This window comes from Argentina silus (assembly GCF_951799395.1).
Source record: "Argentina silus genome assembly, chromosome: 7".
In the NCBI taxonomy this organism is placed as follows: Eukaryota; Metazoa; Chordata; class Actinopteri; order Argentiniformes; family Argentinidae; genus Argentina; species Argentina silus.
Window position 1 is genome coordinate 15,661,370 of NC_139661.1, and position 12,500 is coordinate 15,673,869.

Below are 12,500 nucleotides of genomic sequence, written 5' to 3' on the forward strand. Positions count from 1 at the left end.
GAGGTCAGCCAGGAGATGAAGAGGTGGAATGAGATACAGTGTGGAGGTGGTAGTTCCAGGAAAGAAAACAGGGGGAAGACCGATGGTGAAGCACAGCAGGAAATGAGATAAAAGAGAAGTAGAGAGAGAATAAAAAGACAGGCTTGAACAAGTCCAACAGGGCAGAGTTTTGAAGCTACACACACGTGTGTGTAAATGTCATTTTTTACACACAGTTTGTCATATTCTGTCATGTTGTTGTTGTTGTTGTTGTTGTTGTTGTTGTTGTTGTTGTTGTTGTTGTTGTTGTGTTGCTGACATGTGGCCAAAGTAATTGCCCCTTGGGAAGTGCAATGTTTTTTAAATTAAATTAGTTCACTGATCTCACTCACTCATTTCTGCTGTTCCCATGCTTGCTCATCATTAGCGCGCTACAACTGCCAAACCCTTTTGAGACGTTTCAGCTGCAATATCCTTTGACCATTTGATGAACGAAAACTTGTGATGAAAATGAAGTGATGAGTAATGTTGGAGTTTTTCTGACACTATACAGCAGGCTTCTGAGGAAGTTTGGACCACTTCCCTACTAATCCATATGATACTCACTTACTTTGTTATCATATCATTGTTATTATTTGAGCCAAGTTTGTGAAATCTAGGATTCTAGGATTTATGATGATTCATTTCACTATTTTTGCAAAAACATTCCTGTGTATTTGAATCCCACATTGTCTCACTGTAAATTCTCCAGTACAGTATTTCAGTGACGTATTTCACTGCCAACCGCCATCAGCCCTCGTTGCCCGGGTAAGAGACGGATCGAATGTCGGAAATGGAAAAACACAAGCTACCTCTGCAGGGAGCCTGGGGAGGGAGCGCAGCATGGGAGAGTTTATAGGGGCCCCTGTAGTGTGAGGCTCTGCTGCCTTCTGCTGGTCAAATGTGTGTAGCACATCGACAGAGTTACAGTTATTTCTGCTTGGTTCAGTGGATTTTCCACATAATGTGAAATTAGCCTCACAGTGGCATGCATAAAACATCAAACATTAAAACCACCAACATCCATAAAGATGATGACGATTAATACAAATAAATGATACCTTTTCAAAAGTGACATGTTTGGGGTTGATCTTATGCTTTCAATGCAGAGACCGAGATCCGTTTATTCTGCTTCAAGGACGTTGCTATGGTGAACTGCCCGCCCTTACTGTTGCCATTTGAGTTCTAAAGCAGGCCTGAAGCTCGGGTCTGATCTCCTGTATGCTTCCTTAGTGGGATGGCGAGTGAGTAACTGTAAAAGTGTCATATGTATAGGTTTGATCTCTCCATTGTTAAAGTGTGACTTGAACTTCTGATGGTTAACGGTCGATGAGTAGGAAATACACACACACATTGGAATGTCGAGAGAACACTGCATTAATTTGTCTGATCAAAATCATCAATATTGAAAACGGATTGGAATTCAATTGTAACTGGGTGAAGCGATATTGTGAAGAGTAGGTTTATATTTTCGGGAATCAATTTCGTTTTTAGTTTCTGGAACACTGATCTCCACCCTGATTAAGAGTTTGCCGTAAAGCACTCTTTTTCAACTATAAGCCCTTGATTACAGCAAGACGTCAGAGGTTCCTCTGTGAAAACACTGTCCCAAATCGGGACAGTAGCGGTGCTCTGGAATAAGCGCATGTTGCGCCCCCTTCTCCCCTCTCTCTCCCCCCCTCTCTCTCCCCCCTCTCTCCCCCTCCTCCGCAGGCCCCGGAAGCGGGATGTGATGTAAAAATTACATTGAAACTTTTTTTTCTTGAGTGTGCAGATCTTCCGATGCATTGTAATACAAGGAGAAACGTCAATTTTGGCGAAATGATCCGGATATTTTAATCGCGCCGTGTCTGCGAAGGCCACTCGAACCGAGATAAGCGATTGTCGGGACTTCGTGAAGAACTGAAATCAGGTAAATTGATGATGTTGTCGTTGCAGAAACAAGCTCAAAGTTGTCTGGAACAGACAAAAGTGATCCAGCCGCTGTTTGTGTTGGCCTCTTTGTTGCGAATAAGAACCGAAGCCAGTCAGGGGGAGAATTACGCACGAGAGTGCCGATCGGTAAAACGGCTGTCGCGGTTACCGATTGTTTAATAACATACTTATCCAACAACATAGCCTACTTCTTAACGAATAGACAACATTTAGTACATATTTTCCATTCGTTTAAACTGTATGTCCTTTGAGGGGAAATTATACATTAGGCCTACATTATTTTACGGTTAGTCCTTCTTACGTCAATCAATTCAGAGGGGAATAACGGGGCTATTGAGTCACAACAGATTAACTTTGCTCTGAGCAAAATATTAATCATGTTGCTGTGTAGCCCATAGGCCTGTGAGCGGTTTACAGTATTTTCCTTTGAATTGCATAACTTTCAAATGCATGCATGTGTGCGCAAACTGCTGAGCTGTTCTTTGCGTTATACTAAAGTGTTCCCTCGCTATGTGTGAGGAATAGGCTTCTCTCTGTAATTACGGTCCCAGAGACAAGGCGGTTAGGCCACTGACAGTAGAATACCTGGTAGCATACATCCCTCCTGACCACAACACGCGTAATGCCCGGCTTTTATGTGTCTCCAAACCGACAGAAGGTTAGTTCCACACAGTACCGGTATGTTAGGCCTAATAAAGTAATAGCACAGCCCGTTTAGGACAGCCGTGACACTTCCTATCTCTATGTTTCCCATTCAAGTGAGTAAAACACTACGCTATTATAGTCAGAATGATGCATCTTGCATATTAATTAGAATGGTTGTGTCGCTGTCAAAGGGTTGGTTATGGCATGTCCACAAGGTCGATGACTTCTATTAGGTTTGTCTGTGTACTTCTGTACTCCTGAGGGATGCAATGTCATTGTAAAGACGACTCACACTGTTTGCCAAATGACAACATACATAGCTATCTGTTAAAAACAGGCCAACAGAAATGTTATTTTGTATTTCTTTGTCATTATGACAGAACTTTAACAGACAACTGGACAATGCTTTATCTCCTTGAGCACACACTTGCACTTACCCCCTGGACACACACACACACACACACACACACACACACACACACACACACACACACACACACACACACACACACACACACACACACACACACACACACTACAGCCCTGTTGTTGACTCTGTGGTGTGTCTCTGAAGGGTGAACATGCTCCAAGGTGAACCGTGAGCTGTAAGAGAACTCTGGAGGGGGATGGAAATAGCCCAGAATCTGATCCCCTACATATAGGCTGCCATGTCAGAAAGGTCAACCGGTAGACTGAGGGACTCAAGTCAGGTAGTGCTCTGAGACAGCCTGCTTAAACAGGTGGGTTAGACATGCTGGTTAAAAAGGCTGGTTAGACAGGCAGGTTAAACAGGCTGGTTAGACATGCTGGTTAAATGATATTCATTACCGCATAGTTACAAGGAATTACACTACAGATGCTTTTAGTTCAAGTTCACGTTCAAGTTCAGCAATTTGCTATATTGTATTTTTGCAACTTTGAGTGAATTCAAAGTACGACAATTTGATGAAGCTGTTTTGAACCTGCTTCACTGGGGGAAACACACCTTGAAGTTCAACATCGTATTGCACATACTTGCCTTTAACAGGTATGCAGACGTCCCACGACCTGCAGCAATGCATTCCACAGCAGCAGTACTTAGCCTGGGGCACTGCTTTATGGGAAGGAAAGTTGTCATACCACAAGGGAGGCTGGTGGAGGTAGAAATCAGAGGACGAGCTCCTTGTAATGCATGGAACGGAATGAGGAATGTTATCAAACACGTCCTCATTCCATTCCATGCATTACAATGAGCCTGTCCTCTGATTTCTTCCTCCACCAGCCTCCCCTGATTCATACATAGCTTTATGAGCTACATGAGCTCCCCTGATTCACACATAGCTCATTGCAATGCGTGGAGTGGAATGAGGACGTGTTTGATAACATTCATAACCATAAAGCGTGCAGCCAAGGCAATTAATCATTGACTTCTGTGGTATTGGATGGTAATCTCACTGGAGGTTCTGCATGCTAAATGCTAAGTCCCCAACAGTAACATAGTTGGCCTGGAGAAGTGAACATGAAATTCTCAGTGGATAGGAGTGTCTACTGGAGACTCAGCTCACAGCAGCTGGAGACAGATGCAAAGTTATGTCATTTGTTGTATTTTGAGTAGAGTGTGTGTGTGTGTGTGTGTGTGTATGTGTGTGTGTGTGTGTGTGTGTGTGTGTGTGTGTGTGTGTGTGTGTGTGTGTGTGTGTGTTTTGATTGCCAGCCAGCCCTCCCCAGTCCCCAGAGCACTTAGGGTTGTACATTGTTTATCATGTTGCGTAATCAGAAGGCCGTCACTGCTGCTAGACCCAGTTAGCCTGCCAGCCAGCCAGCCAACCAGCCAGCCAGCCGGTTGGTCATTCAGTTAGCATTAGCGCTAGTTAGTCCATGCCGTTCCGTTCTGTTCTGTTCTGTTCTGGGCTTTGTTCTCACTGAGCTCCGGTTTCATTAAACCTCAGAGGAGTAGGGGGCATGCTAGGTCCTGTGTGTGTGAGGATGGGATCTGGATTGCGTCGTATGCTTGGAATGTTCTGGGTTTTGGCGACTGTGTTAGGCCTGGTGGTGTGATGTAGGGTTTGAGGAGGGGAGATGGAGGCTTGGAAGTGACAGAGGGAGGGGTTGCTTGTTGTCTGGCTGTGAAACCTCCCTTGCTCCCTCTCTCTCTCTCTCTCTCTCTCTCTCTCTCTCTCTATCTGTGTCTGTTTCTTGGAGGCACTCTGTGTTTGCAGTTTTGTTTTTCTTCTCTCCCCCAGAGAGAGAGAGAGAGAAAGAAAGACTTTAAGCATAACATGTAAACATAACTGTTTTATTTGTTTTTTTATTATTCCCCCTTATTAGTTTATTACTATTTGTCTTCTATTTCTGATTGTTTTACCTGTATATATTATGATTGTTTTACCTGTATATATTATGACTGTTTTTACCTGTATATATTAGGATTGTTTACGATGCTTTGGCAATGGAAACATTTGTTTGTTCATGCCAATAATGCCAATTGAATTGAATTGAGAGAGAGAGAGAGAGAGAGAGAGAGAGAGAGAGAGAGAGAGGCCCTGTACCTCAGCTCCCAGCCTGGTCATGTGACTAGGCCTCTGGAAGGATGAGCAACAAGGCAGGAATCCCAGCGTTGCTGAACAGGCCTTTGCTTGAGCCAACCATTACATAAACCAGCTGTGGGACCCACTCTCACACACACACTTACCCTTCCGTTCTCTCTCTCTCTCTCTCTCTCTCTCTATCTCTCTCTCTCTATCTTCTTTCTTTCTTTCTTTCCATCGTTTCTCTTCTTTTCAATCCCAGTCGATCACCCTTCCTGGCTTTCTCCCCCATCAGCTGTTCCTTCTCTCCTCTCCTGTGTGCTTCCCTCCCCTCCCCTCCCCTCCCCTCTCCTCTCCTCTCCTCTCCTCTCCTCTCCTCTCCTCTCCTCTCCTCTCCTCTCCTCTCCTCTCCTCTCTTGAACCTGGCCTGCAAACTGCTAAGGGTGCATGGGCTGATGCCTCCCTGAGTTATGTTGACAACTATGTGGAAATGAGAAGATTGATGGAGAGACAGAACAAGGAAGAGAGAGGGAGATGGAAAGACAGACAGAGAGAGATGGAGAGAGAGAGGGAAAGAGAAAGACAGACAGAGAGATGGAGAGAGAGAGGGAGATAGAAAGACAGACAGAGAGAGAGATGGAGAGAAAGACAGACAGAGAGAGATGGAGAGAGAGAGAGGGAGATAGATGTGAAGAAAAATGCTGAAATTCTGCAAATACTTTGTCTTTGTTGAGGTAGGAGGGGGAGGGGGGAGGGGGGGAGGGGAGGGGGTGAGGAGGTCTTCTGAGTTCATAGGATTGTGCAACAGTTCTGCGTGGGCCTGGAGTTTGTGTCCAGAGTTTATACACTAGCCAAGCCAAACCAACAACACAGGGAATGACACACACACACACACACACACACACACACACACACACACACACACACACATGCTCGCATTCACTCACGCACACACTCAGCACACGCACACACACACACACACACACACACACACACACAAACACACACACACACACACACACAAACACACATGCACACACGCACAAGCTCACAAAACCACATGTACGCCACACCCACAATGAATGTCATTGTGACTGACAGGAATTGAACGGATCTGGGTGAGTTTCTCAATAACGATGGATCTTTGGAGTCTCACAAACCAGCTTTCTCCACTCAAATCCTGACCTGAGCATAAGAGGGTATGGGATAGCCTTAAATGCTATCAGAGAGTGGGCTATCATCTCCCTGTGGAAGCTGCATCTTTTTTTCATTAATATGCCCCACAATAAATCAAGATATTCGCCAACGTCCTTGTTTATGTAAAAAAAAACATTTAAGAACAGTGTTGCTTGCCAAGACTGAGGCCGACTCCTTGGAATCTGCATGATTTCAAATCATCAGCTGTATGTTTGTGGTGTATTATTGTCGATAGGTAAAGTGAAGCAACACACTTCATCTAACGACGCTCTTTGGCTGCTTCACGAGTGGTCTGCAGTTCTCGCAAATTTACGAAAGAACTGGAGTACTAAGTGATAGACAAAGGGTTTCGGGAAACAAAGGCTCGTATAAGTTACGATAAGAAGTACTTAACGCTACAAAGCTTTCAAGAAACTGACCCCTGTTGATTCTTAATCTGGTTTGATTTATGTTTGCTTAGTGCAATAAAAGTATGACAAATGTCTTCAAGTTTGTTTATACTTTGTTCATCAAGTAGTAAAGACCTCAGCATTTATATTAATAGTTTATAACAGCAGTGTTCACCCCCACCCTTTGATCTAATTGGGAGTTGAAAACCCCTCAGGAACCATCTGTTTACACCCACCTAAGTGGGTACTAGAGAGGGTCTGTGTGCATGTGGCTCAGCCTGCAAACAGTGGTGTTTCACAGGCACAACTCTCTGGCAAGGGTCCAGGCTCCGCTCTGGCCGACAGCCAGACAACCAGCCTCCTGGGAGCTGTATGGAACAAGAGCTTTGAGAAAGAGAGAGAGAGACAGAGACAGAGAGAGAGGAGAGAGATAGTGAGAGAGAGAGAGAAGATATGTGGGGGAGGGGGTCAACAGAGGGGGAAAGATTACAGAAAGAGGAGGAGAGAAAGGTTTGGAGCAAGAGGAGAGAGTGTTAGAGAGAGCAAGGGGAGAAAAGGGTTAGAGAGAGATAGAAAAGGCTTTAAAGAAAGGGCTGGTACAGTATAGAGTAGAGAAGGAAGTTTTTGAGGAGGAGTGAAGTCAGAAAGGAGAGAGAAGAAAAAGTGAAAGAAGGAACCAGGGATATGGTGAGGATGGCAGTTGTTTTGAGTGAGAACGGTTACTGAGGATATGCAGTGTCTTTGTTGACGCTAAGTGGCTAACGTCAGTGCTAGAAGGTTGCTGATGCTAAGACGCTAATCTCAATGCTAGGGCTCTCTTAGGGAAGTCACTGATGCTAAGATGCTAACGTCAATGCTAAACGCTCTCTATGGGAAGTCACTGATGGTAAGACGCAAACATCAATGCTAGGGCTCTCTTAGGGAAGTTACTGATGCTAAGACGCTAATGTTAATGCTAGGGCTCTCTAAGGAAAGTCACTGATGCTGAAGTTGCTAATTTGCTGTTGGTGGAGGACAATGAGAGTCATTGAAGAGGAGTTGTCTGTGATTAGTGTGGTGTGACTGATGGTGCTCTTGGCCAGACAGAGAGGTTTATCTAACAACAACTCCATGAACAACTGCACGGCTGTCAACAACACTGGGGAATGCACATCTATCACTGGATTCACTGTAGGGAGAGAGAGAGAGAGAGAGAGAGAGAGAGAGACTGTTTGATCATGTAAGTGGTTTAGCGCTTTACTCTGCGACTCCCACAGAAATAAATGTAGACTTATAAAACAGCTTATCATTGTGAATGTTTAAACCAAAGCATGTTTTCATGTCTGACGACATCACATGTGTCAGCTAACTCCCCCTACTTCTCTCCTCTACCTCTCCATCTTCCTCTCCTCTACCCCTCCATCCCTCCATCTCTCTCAGAAATGTAGCCTCTGCCTTCACCTGTCGCCAGTCATCCAACGCCCACCATGCTGTTCTTTCTGATGCTGGTCTTCCAAGCCAAAGCCAATGCCCAGGTAGAACCAGGTGAGTCTGCTACCCCTACACACACACACACACACACACACACACACACACACACACACACACAGCTATTCCCCACATACACATGGACATTCCACCTCTTGTGAAACCTAATGGTGATATCATCCTGTACAGTTGCTGAGAATTTGTGTAACTGATTTACCTACGTCAATGCTGGGAAGTCCCTGGCACTCATCAGTTCACACAGACATACACACCCACACACACACATGGACACATACACACACACACACACAGACACACACACAGACACACACACGTACACACACACACGTACACACACACACACACACACACAGAGTGTTTGCTCCCTCTAGCCTTCACCTTCACACACAGGTGCAGAATTCCACATGTGCATCACAGTTATCCAGACCACTCTGACCCTGTATTGACCTCCTAGTTGACCTATCATTGACCTCTGGTTGACCCTGGTATTTCTCTGTGTCGCAGCCCACTGCCGCTACCCTCTAGGCATGGAGGATGGCAGGATCAAAGATGATGACATCACTGCCTCCAGCCAATGGTACGAGACCACGGGGCCACAGTATGCAAGGTGAGTGTAGACCTAGACCGTGTGACGGGCGGTGCCGTACTGGATGGAGCGTTTGTTCATTTGAGAGCTGTTGAATAACACTGTGTTGTTGTGGTTGGTTGTTTGTTTTGACTGCGTGTCTTTTTGAACATGTCTTATCTCGTCATGCATCGCTTATCAAATGTTTGTCACATTATTTTTGGCCTCTCCCTCAATTTATCCACCCACCCTGACTTCCTGTCTTTGTCTCTCTCTGTATGTATGTGTGTGTGTGTGTGTGTGTGTGTGCGTGTGTATGCACGTGTGTGTGTGTGTGTTCCAGGTTCAACCGTGAGGAAGGGGAAGGGGCGTGGTGTCCCGCTGGTCTCCTGCAGCCCTCCGACACCCAGTACCTGCAGGTGGACCTGGGTCAGCTGACCTTCCTGACGGTGGTCGGGACCCAGGGACGCTACGCCCGGAACTCTGGCAACGAGTTTGCCCGCATGTACCGCCTCAACTACAGCCACGATGGCCTCCTCTGGCGCTCCTGGAGGAATCGCCTCGGCAACAAGGTAGGAGCGAGGGAAGGGGGAAGGAATGAAAGAAACGGAAGTAAAGAATGGGGGGGGAAATCTGTTCTGAGTCACTCGTTCCTGCCCAGTCAGGGTGAGTCATTGTCTGACAGGAAGTGCCCTTCAGTGCCACATCGACACAGGCACTTCCTGTTGCCGTTGACCTCTACGGAGCCTTTGTCTAGAGCAGTGGTTCCCAAACTTTTAACAGTCATGTACCCCCTGTCGGTTATTTTGTAGCTTAATTGATATTCTATGAACATTATCCCTTACATATTAGACATTGTGATAATATTATTCTGTTGGATAGGGTGCATGCATTTATTTTTGGTACTGAGACTGCAGTCGGCTATTCAACAGGACTGTTTGGGAAGGTACATCACAGATTTATTTTGCGTACCCCCTAGATCGATCCACGTACCCCCGGGGGTACGCGTACCCCACTTTACAATAGTGGGTCTGGGGAACGGCTGTTACACCCAGTTAGAAATGCTCTATCTTGTTGATATTACGCAAACTCTGAAAGAGAGAGACTCATATTTGGTTAAAATGACTGACTGGAGCCTCTTTTGCTGTGGTCACCTGTTTTGGTCTTGTTTTGCGTAACCACGGTATCATAACTTCCCCAAGGTTGTTGACATTGTGTTGCTGGACACTTAACGGCATGAGTCCTTGAAAATGAAAAGAGTCTGCTGTAATTGATAGCATGCACAAGTCAATGGGTTATGATTGGCCTTGTCATGCTTCTGGAGGATCGCCCAGAGCTGCTATGCGAGCTGAGGAAGAGATCCCTCTCTGAAAGCTTTGTGTGATTTTATCTTGTCTAGTCTTGACTGATTAGATGTCCCGGGGTGTTTCTGTTATCATAAGACCTCAGTGGGAGGGGGGGGGGGGGGGGGGGGATCAGTCATAGCTGTTTATCCCATTAAGATGTGATTCCTACTATAATGGTGCATTCAAGCGCATTGAGATTTTGCATAGAATTTTGCCTAGAGCTCCCTGTTAGTTAATTCTGAGGTAGCTTTGAGTGGTTTCCTGTTTCTGAGGAGCACTTGAAGGCAGAATTAATATGAATTATTTACATGTTTCCAAGACCCATAGTAGGCCTAATCCTGGACTAGGAAGCACTTTCTATGAAGAATCTCCATAAAACATATTTTGTAGTCTTAAGAGTAGGTTTAATCTAGGTCTGAAACACTTGCCCTTCACTCAGTATGTACTGTAAGTAACCGTATTCTATTGGCTCCTCAGATAATGGAGGCCAATGACAACGCCTATACGTCAGTGATCAAAGACCTTCATCCACCAATCATCAGCCGTTATGTCCGCCTCATCCCCGTCACCAGGGGACCCAGCACCGTGTGTATGAGAGTGGAGCTGTACGGCTGCCCCTGGAACGGTGAGACTCACACACACACACACACACACACACACACACACACACACACATGCTATAGACACACACACACACACACACACACACGCTACAGACACACACACATACACACACACACACACACACGCGCGCGCACACACGCACACACACACACACACACTATAGACACACACACACGACAGACACATACACACACACACACATTGGTACATCTTGTAAGAAGCACGAGACTATACAGTAGAATACTCTAGCTGTTAAGTACTTGAGTGTCTGACTGCTGTCCTGTTGTGAAGACGGGTGTAATGCATTCCGTGGTAGTGCCTTTGTTTACAAGAGAGTAATGGTTTCTTCTTAATGCTGTTGTGACACAGATGGTGGTTTGGGACGGGGACCAGACCACACACACATTAAGGTTTGCTGAGACAACAGAAAAGAGTGAGACTGAGTTAGATCATTAGGAATGAGGAATGTTTATAAAACACAACCTCTGTCTCTCCCCTCACCACCATCCCTCTCTCTCTCTCTCTGTCTGTCTGTCTTTGTCTCTCTCACTGTGTATGTCTCTCTCTCTTTCCCCCTCTCTCTCTCCCTCTCTCTCTCTCCTCCTCTCCCTTCATCCTCTCTTTCCTGCCCTCAACCCATCCCCCCATCTCATATCATTCATCTCTCCCCTCCCTTATCCCTCTGTCTCTCCTCCTCCATCCCACATCCTTCACTCCTCCCCCATCTCACCTCATCTCTCATTCTCCCTATCTCTCTCCTCCCCTTTCTCCTCCATCCCTCTCCTCCCCCTCAACCCTCTCTTCTCTCCCATCCCTCTCCTCCCCCTCAACCCTCTCTTCCCCCCCATCTTGTGTTCTCCAATCTCTCTGTCTCCCTCTATCTCCCTTCATCCCTCTGTCTCTCCTCCCCCATGCCTCTTCATCCCTCTCTCTCCTCCATAGATGGTCTGACATCATACAGTTCACCAGAGGGTCAGCTGATGATGCCTCCTGGGTACCCCATCGCCAGCCTTAATGACTCTACGTATGACGGCACCCACGAACGAAAGTAAGTAATACACACATGCATCCACACACACACAGACACATACACAAACTCACACACACACACAAACTCACACACACACACACACACACACACACACACACACACACACACACACAGACACATACACAAACTCACACACACACACATATACAAACTCACACACGCACACATACAAACTCACACACGCACACATACACACATATGCATGCACATACACACAGGTACACGCACGCAAATATAGACACGTACACGCACACACACACTCACACGCACACACATACATGCACGCACACATGCACACGTACACATACACACACACACACACACACACACACACACACTAGCTGAAATAAGATTCAAGAGACACACTTGGAGAGAATGGACCTCACGAACTAGCAGCCATTTCCTCCGCCCTTATATGGTCATTCCTTCCTCCCCTTCAGGAGGCTGTCTGGTGGGTTGGGCCAGCTGACAGACGGTGTGATTGGTCAGGATGACTTCCTGCGGACCCGTCAGTACCATGTTTGGCCGGGGTACGACTACGTAGGCTGGAGGAACGAGACTCTGGGCTCTGGATACGTAGAGATGGAGTTTGTCTTCGACAGACAGAGGAACTTCACCTCAATGAAGGTGAGACGGAGAGATGGAATGAAGGGGGGATGGGAAGACGAAAAGGAAAGAGGGAAAGGAATTGATTAAAGGAGAGAGAGGAGAGCAGGGAGAGGCGGCAGAGATATA

At 46.2% G+C, this 12,500-nt stretch overlaps 1 protein-coding gene across 1 annotated transcript in view; it reads left to right on the top strand.

The window, feature by feature from the left end:
* The first annotated feature begins 1,794 nt into the window (after positions 1 to 1,794).
* Positions 1,795 to 12,500, top strand: part of ddr2l (discoidin domain receptor family, member 2, like) — a 17,515-nt gene continuing 6,809 nt past the window's right edge. The window contains exons 1-7 of the mRNA XM_083673416.1: positions 1,795 to 1,930; positions 8,111 to 8,215; positions 8,684 to 8,786; positions 9,088 to 9,316; positions 10,568 to 10,715; positions 11,657 to 11,762; positions 12,206 to 12,392. Of these exons, the coding sequence (XP_083529542.1) occupies positions 8,158 to 8,215; positions 8,684 to 8,786; positions 9,088 to 9,316; positions 10,568 to 10,715; positions 11,657 to 11,762; positions 12,206 to 12,392 (831 nt within the window). The 5' untranslated portion in view covers positions 1,795 to 1,930; positions 8,111 to 8,157. The remainder of the gene's footprint in view (positions 1,931 to 8,110; positions 8,216 to 8,683; positions 8,787 to 9,087; positions 9,317 to 10,567; positions 10,716 to 11,656; positions 11,763 to 12,205; positions 12,393 to 12,500) is intronic.